Here is an 11,525-nt window from a genome sequence, read left to right on the forward strand (position 1 = left end):
TAATGCTGGTAACTGTAGGTATGCCCTTGCTATCAAAGGCGATGCCAAAGGAGATGAGGTTCTCAGCCTGTGTGATCGCATAGAGTGTATCTCCCACAAACGCGACGTCAATGATACAGGTGAAGGGTTGATGTCGTGGCTTGGGTAACCACACACCCCTGCCTGGCTTTAGCAAGATGATGGGATGATTGCGATTGTTGGTCCTTATAACGACGAGACCAACGAGGCCCGAGTGCATCAGCACCTTGTGGATCTGAAAGGTTTTGGGAACATTGCCGATTACAGCGTCAAGCTCCGGGAGCTCCACCATCGTCCTTGAGAAAGGATTAGTCAACACGTATATATGCCTCTTCTTAGTATTGGTGTAACTCATGGCGAGAAAGCAGTCCGTGGAACCAATGAAGCGCAGGTGTTTTGGAAGGACGAACATTCTGTGGCGGCCGCTCTCAAAGGGGAGCAACACGGATCCTGCTGGGATCATGACCTTGGGTAGCTTTCGTGGAGACGGGACAGACCGCCAGGAACGGCACACTGCTCGGAAGCGAGCGTGGTCAATCGGGTCCGGGAGGCCGGCGATGATGATGCGTAGAAGCTCTCTGGGGAGATCCGACCATGTAGAAACGGACGCCATCGATGAATCAACCCTTTAGTATATACTTGACACAATTCGTCCAGTTTGTGTACGGCGCACTTAATCAAGACGTTGGTGCCTGGAACAAAAGTGCAGCGGAGCATCAGATTTTGCGTCGGGCACAAAGCGTACCATGAAGCATGGGTCACAACTCACAAACTACCTAACTTAATTGCACCAGGAAGGACAAACTTACCAGAAGGAAAGTTATCGCGGGAGAATCCACCATTGATCAGGCAGTACAACTTTGCAACAGGAAAGAGAGGTTTTTATAAATGGAAAGGAAACGAGTCCCGGCCCCGTCCGATGCTAGGCCTAGAAGGAAACATATGCATGCCTTAGCCAACCCGGAGACTAGTTTTCTGTTCCGTGTACGTACGTGTCGGTTAAATGTAACTCCTCTCCGATCAGCCGTCCGATGCGTCTTCCACACGCGTCTCGGCTGTTCAATATTCACTTTCTCGTTCGATGTTATATTCTGCCATGCCATGGGCGTCTGCAACGTCACGTCTCCGGCTGGTCGGACGTACTATATCGGACAAGATGCGGATTGGGACTCGTTTCCGTTTCAGACCCAACCCTCACCCAATTTTTCACTGTTATGACTCTTTTACGAAGGTAAGCCAGATTTGATCCCGACTTGAAAATAATTGAGATCTGGTCTTTTTTCTATCGTGGGGTTGATAATGGTAGGGTATATCAGTCCTTGGCGATAGGCAATTTGTTCACGTCAGTGCAGCGCAACCCTATCGTCAAACAGTCCGGCGGTAACCTGTGCAACCCTATAATCAAGGTGTTCGATGGTTGGTGCATACAAGCATTATATTTGATATTTAGTTTTTTTTAGGTAGGCGTGCATCCCTATCATCCGGGGCTTCCTCGGTATTTAATTATACCAAGGGATGGAGCGAGGATTTGAAGGGGGGGGGGGGGGGTGTTAACTGTGTTTCCCACACAAAAAAGAGATACATGTCACACACATAATAACATGCATATCGTCTCACATAAAATGTCAATGTATATTTTGCAATAGTTGCACAAGTTTTAATTAATGTATAAGAAAATAACACATGTTTTGCAACTGTCAATGTAAATTAGCTCTATGACTGCCTACTAGTAAAAGTGTCCTTGCGTTGCATCGGGTTAAATTGTCAATTTTCGGATATTTAAAACACGACTGGATATTTTTCTAAATCCTTGTATCCCTATACAAAATAGACACACCGATATATAAAAACGAATTGGTCGAAAGAGTTGCTCATAAATATAATGAATTGTGCAATGCCTATATTTTTTCTCTGACTCACAATTCCTTCCATCCTTACATTCCATAATAATTTCTCGTATTAGTCCTCCCTTTAATAGAGGGCATTTCCTTTTATAGCCCTATTTCCTTTCACACGACACGTATGCAACATCATGCACCTTCTAGCTAGTTTGTTACCTTGATTACTTGTGGATATATTTAAACCGATCTGATTAAATATACATGAAGAGGTGGGACTATTTTCTTTTTTGTGCTATATGTCGAGGATCAATATGTAAGTGCTTTTATCCTAGTACCCTTTTTTTGTCTATCATGATTAAACAAAGGCATGCGAACTTGGACATAATATAATGAGATACATACTGAACCATAATATATGACGTTTTAGCAGCTTAAATGAACAGCTAAAACGTCATATATTATGGTACAGATGGAGTAGTACATAACCTATGCATTGCATACAGCGAAGCATCTCTTCTAGCATTTCGAGCTACTACTGTTTCATGATGGAGAATGAAACCTCGATGGACTACGATGTCAAACCAACATATAAATTCAGCCAAATTATAGCATGAACAAAGAAAACTACAAGTATCCGTCTGCCCTGAACTCCCAAAATGAACACATCACCTCCAAAATCCTCAAATCCCTCTTGATGCCTACCACACAGCAGCTCCAAATATGGAGTGCGATGCCACAGACTCTGTAAATACACTATCCAATACACGGATAAACGCATGTTTAATATGCTTCAGAATCAATATGAACAAAGCATTGGCCGATTAACGATCTAAAGCGAAAACATGGCTTCAGCTTTGACTTCAGATTCAGCCTAGCATCAGCCCCCATAAATGTAGTGATAAATATGTAGTTCTTTTGGTTTTGGAAGTGATAAATCTAAAGTTCTTTCTGTTTTGTTTTAAGAAATGACAAATCTGCATCCATGGCAGAGAGAATTAGTATACCATCGTGACAGTATCGAGGGAAAGCAGCAGTGAGGTGTATACCTAACAGCTTGGGCGCGGGGATGGCGGGGTCACTACAACAGAACAGAGCTTTGGTAACACCGCCTTGTGTTACTACATGCCCAAAAGTGTGTTACCAGGCCATATAGTAACACAGTTTGAAATGTGTTCCGTTAAACCATGTTACTAAATGGTGTCTACTGCCACACATAGTAAATGTTACCTCATATTGAAAAATATGTTACAAGTACATTCTAGTAACATGTGTATTGTGTGTTACCAAACACACTCGTAACACATTTTTGTAATTATAGTAACACCATGGTAACATATTTTCATAAACGTAGAACATTGATGGTAACATATTTTTGTAATTATAGTAACACAAATTGTAACACATTTTTTAGCATCAAAACACAACCGGTAACATAATATCCAAATATCATAACACTATATTTATAGTTAATCAACTGCTCCAGTAACAAATTTTGTAAATATAATAACACCGTCGGTAGCACTACTACTATATCAATTAATGTATTAGTTTTGTATTGTTAACCATAAATTTTGATAGCCAATTTATGAAATACAAGTATATTTAATTAATTAAATGTAATTGCGCAAATAGTTAATCATATTATTTTTATTTGGCAACATCAAAATAATCTAGAATTTGAAGCACAATACATACAAAAATTCAAAATATGAACGTGTTTGTTAAAAATATACAAGAGTGTATGATACATATGCATTACAATAAAGATATCATTCATATATTTTTTAGCATAGAAAACGCAACTATGGGGAATATTACAGCATAACAGTTGCATCAATTGGAACAAAGAAAAAGATCTTGTGAATGACATTACATTTTTCAATCTATCAATGTAAAACTATGACTAACGGTAGCTAAAATCTTTAAATTTTATTTGCTTCCTTATCCAAGAATTCGGCTGCAACTCAATTATCCTTCTCTCGAATCTGTAAAAGAAAATTACACCTTAGATATATGTGACTAAATGTGCACGAATATATTTTCAAAATGTAGAAGAGAAGATTTTAACTTACAAAAGCTAAAGGCCAAACAATCAAGTATCATGAAGAGAAAGCATCATCAATTGTCTTGCAATCAGAAACTTCCCTTACCAACTCCTCATTATCAAGAACAGGTTGATCAATGCGCACAAGGGTAAATTCAATACATAACTCAATACCACTAGCCTTAGTTCTTGGATCAGTAATAATAACATATACAACATTCCACTTGTTGGGATATATTGAAGTCTTTAAAACTACTTTGAAATCAACCTATATTATGATCAATATTAGATTGAATGATAATGATACTATATTTCTTATGAACAATACAAGGTCTTTTTAATGTCGGCCCAGTATAGGTGCCCAAAAAAAGAAAATGATCTGGACCCGGCATCAAAGTCTAATGCATAAGGTCACCTCAGTTGCTGATGCTTGGTTAAATTTATCCTTTACTTGCATATAGCAAATTGAGCAAAATTTGTAACGAAATCCATTTTTTAATCTTGCGCTTGCGAACTTCCTCATCTACTACAAGATTAATTAAGAAAAGTAGTAACTAAATGACCCCCACAGTTTATTCTTTTAATACTGAGCATACACAAGTCAATTAACAGAATTAAAAAATGTAATAGATCGTTACCTTGATTATGAACTTGACCCTCTATATCGTCCAATGCTTGTGATTCATGACCTGGTGCATAGTGCTCACTATTGTTGCAGTCTCCATCTTCATCATCACATTGTTCAGTAACCTGAATGGCATTCAACCTTTTTGACGTACGCAATGGTCCTGCAGAACAACCATACATCTTTTATTCCAATAATGACAACAATAGATAAATATATGTAATAGGCATGGTTCAAGAGCGATACTTTGCGTCCTTCCCATGGTAAGTTTCCTTGCCCTTTCAGCAGAGACACCACCATCCTGGATGAGAACACTCTCATTCGTATGGTTACATGGAGCAATATCAATTTGCTTGCTAGGCGGAGCAATATCATCGCCAGCCTTCTCTTTGGACACATATAGATGGGCATCTTTCACAATCTCAGGGTCGAACAACATTTTCATCACAAGACATATAAAAATGTCGATTAAACCGTTACAAGTAAATACAAATTAACTGATGACATGAGAGGGACAGTTTGTGTCCCAAAACCGATGAAACCTACAAATAGATACATGTGAATGCAGAGGGCAAATAGGTACACAACACATCAATGCACTATAGGCTTATGTTAACTCAAAATAGAGAGAGGAGGTACAAGACCATGGGTCCAACCACACGCACACTTAGATATAACGCTGTCGACATATGGATTCAGGACATGTTTTAAATTGAAAAATGTACAACTTATGCAGACTGAGCATTATCCAAGCGACGACTAAGATTCTGTTAAGCACTAGGTCCTGATGATGTTTACTACTTCCCTAAACAAAAGGAAAAACAAAAGTACATAGGATCATCATGTGATGATGCAAGTATTAAGCATTTTCTCTGTTCCTAATTCAGTCATTTGATTCTAATGATTCATTTTATGCATCGGTACAGCCAGAAATAATCAGCACAGGAAAAAATGACAATTCTCCACAAGAATGTTGCAGCTTGAAGTCGAAGCAATTGGTTTGAAAAATAATTTACCACAATAGTGGTTCATGTCTTTTGTTTCATCTTTAACTGCTATATATAAAAAGACACATAATTACTAGAGTACTTTACTTTTTAATATGAAGCATTAAGTAACCGGTTTGAGGTCTGTCATATTTCTCAACAAGTCTACGTACGGGCTAATTATGCAATTAGCAGCGGCCATTAGGCATCCACAATACACATTATGCTACCAATCGTTGAGGGCGATTGGCGGGGGTTGACCGCTGCACGCCCCTCCCAGTATACAACATACGAAATAACAAATTACACATCCAATCAAGCATTAAACGGACATGAAGCAAATTTCTACAACTAACAGACCGACACCACACACCTAACAAAGCCATAATGGGTTCGTATATAATGGAAGATTGTTTTTCCGTCCTCTGCATCGTTCCACCTGAACATGTTTTCTTTGCCTGATCTTGGATCCTACCAATTTGTTATACAGCCTTCTTTCCCTTGTGCTCATTCTTCATATCGAAATCCTTTTACATACTATGCATTTAAACTCTATCTGCACTGTAATCCATCGTGTCTACCTCCAGTTACGGCTCCTATCTCTGTTTGTCTCGTGCATATTTTTTTCTTCGAAGTATAGTGTTTTGGTTGATTACAACTATGTACGAGTCTTTGACTATTTTAGACAAAATCAGAAGAACATTACCTTAGATCTGCGTGCTGGGGATCCATGCTCGAACCTTCATACTATCTACTGACCTGCTGTTCATCAAATAAAAAAATAGATGAGTATACAAACACATAGGGTGCGGATTAGAGGAAATTAGGATGGGGATTGGGTACGATGGCCATGGGCTTGAGAAGAAGCGCCTTGGGGGAGAAGCTGCCGTCAAATCCAATGAGGGAGGAGGGGGTGGTGCTGGCTCAATCAGACGGCAGACAGGGGCAACGGCCATGAGCGGCAGCCACGTGGGAAGGTGAGGGTGTGGGGTGGATCCGCCTAAAGGAAAAGAGATGGAAGATGGCGGAGAGGAGCTGACCTGCGTCACCGGGAGCTCCCGCGCCTCTGTTCGCCACATTTGCCGCTCGAGGTGTTTCCTTTTCGTGGGCGTGGTCGACGGAGATCGAGGAAGCGGCCGCCCTAAGCGCTGAATGTGGAGGATTTGAGACACATCTTATCTTATATAGCATTTTCTAGTTAATGGGAGGGAAAAGTAGGCGCTAAAGTATAAATTTTATGCAAGGGACATCCGCAATTGGAGGGAAAATTAGATCTATTTTTTTATCCAAGGAGAACTGTAGGATTTTTTTTTTCCGTAAAGTGTTGCTGACATTGAAAAATAAAGTATATTTTATATTTTATTTATTATTGATTGAAAGAGAAATTAGATATATCTAAATAGTAATGAATTTACAAAATTGATTTACATGACATGTGCTAAATCTATCTATACCTAATAATAAAGCGGCTATTGCTTCCGTCGGAAAATCCACCGCGACATTTTTATAAAAAAGCCCCTATAATTTTTGTTATTCAACCCGCGCTCCATTATTTATCTGCAACGCAAAAGGAAAAACGATTTGCTGCAAAAATTATACCCGTACGCATCGCCTCCTCCCGTCGATCCTGGGCCACCCTGGCATGTGCCCAGGCCACCGCCACACCATCCGCCGTCGCGGCCGACCTCAACCGTCACCGCTGCCGATCTCAACCCACCCGCCTCCGCGGTCCTACGTCTCCCCGCTCAGTGCCCCCGTTGTGACGCTCGAGCGCATTGCGTCGACCCTGGTCCACCCTGGCCTGTGCCCAGGCCGCTGCCACACCACTCCCCGCGCGGCCGACCTCAACCACCAATGTTGTCGATCTCAACCCACCCGCCTCCGCGGCCGTACCTCTACCCGCTTACTGCCCCCGTTTTGACGCTCGAGCACAGCTTCTGGATCAAATCAACGCGACGGCTATAGTGACTGGGGATGATGCGTCTGCTTGATACAGAACAGCGGCGACGCGCGGATAAGGCGCGGCGGAGCGAAGTACTTGCAGGTGGAGGCGGGCCTCCATGGCTCACACGGGGAACTCCGAGGTTATGACGCGGCAACGACGACTCCTTATGGCCAGATAGAGGCACCTAACCCTTGCTCTCCTCATCGTATCCCCTCCTCCGGCAGGAACTCATCATCTGGTGAGATTCCCTCCCCATGCCTCCAACCATGTGCCAAGCGTGTGGTATTTTTTTCTCCCGTTGCAACGCACGGGTCCTTTTGCTAGTAACCTATAACATGACTTCCTGCGGATAACTAGTTGATATAAAAAGCATCGAGCTTGTCATGTACTTGGACGATGAACGCAGCACATTGGTGTTATCATGAACAACGACAATCGGCTGACAGATCTTGCTCATGATCGATCATCATGACCAAGATCGCATTATTCCTAGACAGCTTCTCAGTGAAAGTATGACGGGCATGCTACACCCACGGTTCAAAAAATCGATCGTATCAGAAAAAGAAAACTTGCGGCCTGGAATGTTGGTTAAAGAAAACCATTGCAACTCGACTCGCCGATATCACTCCTAATCGGTCGCCTCAACCAAGATCAGGGCATATTCGTTGTAGGTTCACAGCATGTCCTCATCGTATTTGAGATTATGTTACTCTGTACATGTAAACAATTTTGTACAAACGACCATGGTTTTTATCGATGTATATTTATAATACCGACAAGTGAGTTATTAAGATTCAAGTCAGATGTCAAAAATGTTGTTTGGAAATACCAGTGTAATCTGATCGTTTTACACATGCAACAACAAACATGATGCTGCCAACGCAAGCGAGCCTCTAGCAGAGGATGCTCAACGTGAGGAAGATGCTTAATTGAGCGTTGTCGGCGCCACATCTATGTCATGGTCGCTGCCACAGTCGTTGGCACATTGCTTTGCCTCAGCTGATGGTTATGGTCGCCTGGCTATTTTTTTGTTTTGAAAAATTACATGACTCTTTCCTCGCCTTATGACAAATTTCCCAAACCCAGTTGGTATTGGGCCGTTTTCCATGCCCTCTTCAGCAAGAGATCTAGCAAAAGGAACTTCGCTTCCACAGGTACATGTTCCACCCCTCAAAAAGAAAAAGAAAAACAGGTACATGTTCTAACACGCTCAGGTCCAGCGATACAAGAACCAGCGGTTAATAACAATCCAATAGTTTTGACACCACTGCCGTTCATGACTGGGCCATACAGAATGGTCCTAGCCTCGACGCAAACATTGTTGCATGTGCCCAAGGGCTGCATCTGGGGGCGGTATGGAGGAAGAAAACCGAGGATTGATGCAATTTCGTGAGACTGAATTTCTTTCTAGTATCCCTATAATAAAGCATGTAGCACTATGTATCACCCATGATTATGTCTTACTAACTACGTAACACATTTCACTAACACATATTTATATGTTACCATCTTAAAAAAATATGTAACACATTCGACCAACACATATTTATATGTTACTATTACAATATCCTTGTAACACATTTTGAGGCCTTATATAATATGTGTTACCGCCTCTCGTTGGACACAAAATGACGTGTTACAATAATTTTACTTGTAACACATTTTTCAATCTGTTACATGATTGTGTTACTTAAAGTCTGTTTTCTTGTAGTGGGTCCTCCTCACCGTAGATGTGGCGGAGGCGGGCGGCGGTGATGGGCGTGGAGGGCATGGCGGCGAGCTTGAAGAGCTCCTCCCTCCAGGCCCACATAATGGAAGACATGGGGGAGTTGGCGACGCGGAGGGAGGACTTGCGGGCCTCCAGCTCCTCGATCTCGTCCTCCTGCTCCGACGACCGGAACGCCAGCGCCACGAACGAGCCCAGCAGCAGCGCGCTCGTCACCTTCTCGGGCAATGGAGAGCCCTTCTCTGACAAGGTTCATGACGACCACAGCACCAGTGCGCTGCGAGTGCATGGAGGTGGGGAGCGTTTAGGGCGTCGCCGCCAAGCCAAGTCCGACCACGCAGGCGCTGACACCGCCCATCCTCCTCCCCATGCCTCCCCACCAGCGAAGGCTCCTCTGCCGGGCCACGCCGCATCGTGCGGGCCAGCGTTCGGTGCGAGCTCGCCGTCGCCACCGCCTCCTATGCAACGCCCACGATCGCTCCCGGATCCGTGGCCGCCGGCCGCCTCTGCCTCCTCACCGGCGCAGGCTTCTCCACCTGGTCGCGCTGCGCCTTCGGGCCACCGTCCGGTGCGAGCTCGCCGCCGCCACCGCCTCCTTCACGGCGCCTGCGACCACTCCTGGATCCAATGAGGAACACCGCGGCCATGAACTTGGAGTTCAAGCCCCGCCACTAGACCTCCTCCCACGCCTCCTAGATCACCTCCACACCATCTCCGGATATGGATCCGTCCCCTGACATGCCTCCTCGACCGGATCTGGCGGATATCGCCGTCGCACCCGACGTCGTCTGCATCGCATGCACACTCGACCTCCAGCTCAACTTTAAAAAGGGACCGTGGGTTGAAGACATGAAATCATGAGGGTTTTTTTGCAAAACTGCGGTGACAGGTTTTCTCACAGAAACAATAGCCGATTTAGTGTTACGTAAAGGTATGATCATAAGATTAGCAAGTTGAATTTGAATTTTCAGTACAAAGAGTTTGAACTAGAAGCGAATGGCTTGAAAGTAGCAATATGTTCTATTCTTTCTATTTACTTTTTGTTTAGTGAAGTACAACTAAACACAGATAAAAGATAATAAGTATATTAGAGATCAGATCTATATCTATCATGGAGAACACATGTAACCACAACTTCAGACTTGCTATTAACTAATGCATTAGGGATCACCGTATCAGGCCATATCAATAATATGTTGATGTCAAAAGTATATATTAATACTACGGTTATACCTAGAGAAACGATCAACCACTAGTAGAAAACAGGTCTTACGTTCGCCCCTTTAGTCCCGGTTTGGTTTTGGCCCGGTTCAAGCAGCTAGGCTTTTATCCCAGTTCGTTAAGGGCCTTTAGTCCCGGGTTGAGCCACGGACCGGGACTGAACGGTTGGTGGCAACCATTTGCCTCACACGAGACCCTTTAGTCCCGGTTGGTGTCTCAAACCGGGATTTAAGGAGTGGTCCCAACCGTTCGTCTGCTGGTGCAAGCCCCTTTAGTCCCGGTTGGTGGCTCAACCCGGGAATAAAGGTCCAAACCGTTCGCATCCCGCGTCGTTTCGCGTGATGAAAAACAGGAACCGCCCATACCGCGACGCAGAGTACTGCGACCATTCTAGGTGCGTCTCCTCTCTCGCTCTCCTCTTTTCTTCCCCTATCTTCTTCCACCATGAATGATCCAATCACTCGCCACGGAAAGGTGCTCGCACATGGCACGACCGAACTCAATGTCATCTAGAGGAACGACACAACCATGGTGTCGTGTTTTCTTTCCTATTTCGAGGAACGACTTGAAGTGGCGGAGGAGAAAGACAAGTTCATGGGGCTTGTGTTGGAAATATGCCCTAGAGGCAATAATAAATTAGTTATTATTATATTTCCTTGTTCATGATAATCGTTTATAATCCATACTATAATTGTATTGATTGGAAACACAATACTTGTGTGGATACATAGACAAAACACTATCCCTAGTAAGCCTCTAGTTGACTAGCACATTGATCAAAGATGGTCAAGGTTTCCTCACCATAGGCAAGTGTTGTTACTTGATAACGGGATCACATCATTAGGAGAATCATGTGATGGACTAGACCCATACTAATGAACGTAGCATGTTGATCGTGTCGTTTTATTGCTATTTTTTCTGCGTGTCAAGTATTTGTTCCTATGACCATGAGATCATATAACTCACTGGCACCGGAGGAATACCTTGTGTGCATCAAACGTCACAACGTAACTGGGTGACTATAAAGATTCTCTACGGGTATCTTTGAGGGTGTCCGTTGAGTTAGTATGGATCAAGACTGGGATTTGTCACTCCCTGTGACGGAGAGGTATCTCGGGG

General features: G+C 43.4%; 1 protein-coding gene across 1 annotated transcript; it reads right to left on the bottom strand.

The window, feature by feature from the left end:
• Positions 1-477: 477 nt before the first annotated feature.
• LOC123441848 lies at positions 478-9,598 on the bottom strand. The gene is made up of 3 exons (XM_045118054.1): positions 9,520-9,598; positions 9,170-9,427; positions 478-581 (listed from the first exon to the last, which is right to left on the bottom strand). The coding sequence occupies exons 1-3, from the start codon at positions 9,596-9,598 to the stop codon at positions 478-480; spliced, it is 441 nt and encodes a 146-aa protein (XP_044973989.1).
• Positions 9,599-11,525: the final 1,927 nt, after the last annotated feature.

This window comes from Hordeum vulgare, chromosome 3H, assembly GCF_904849725.1.
Source record: "Hordeum vulgare subsp. vulgare chromosome 3H, MorexV3_pseudomolecules_assembly, whole genome shotgun sequence".
Taxonomy (NCBI): Eukaryota; Viridiplantae; Streptophyta; class Magnoliopsida; order Poales; family Poaceae; genus Hordeum; species Hordeum vulgare.

Bases quoted from the DNA above. Each gene is read 5' to 3' on its own strand.
- LOC123441848 (XM_045118054.1), bottom strand. From the start codon at position 9,598: ATGCGGCGTGGCCCGGCAGAGGAGCCTTCGCTGGTGGGGAGGCATGGG. The intron at 9,428-9,519 runs GTCGGACTTGGC...GAACCTTGTCAG, and splicing joins GCGGTGTCAGCGCCTGCGTG to AGAAGGGCTCTCCATTGCCC. The intron at 582-9,169 runs TACAAGAAAACA...GCTTCTACGCAT, and splicing joins CTACGGTGAGGAGGACCCAC to CATCATCGCCGGCCTCCCGG.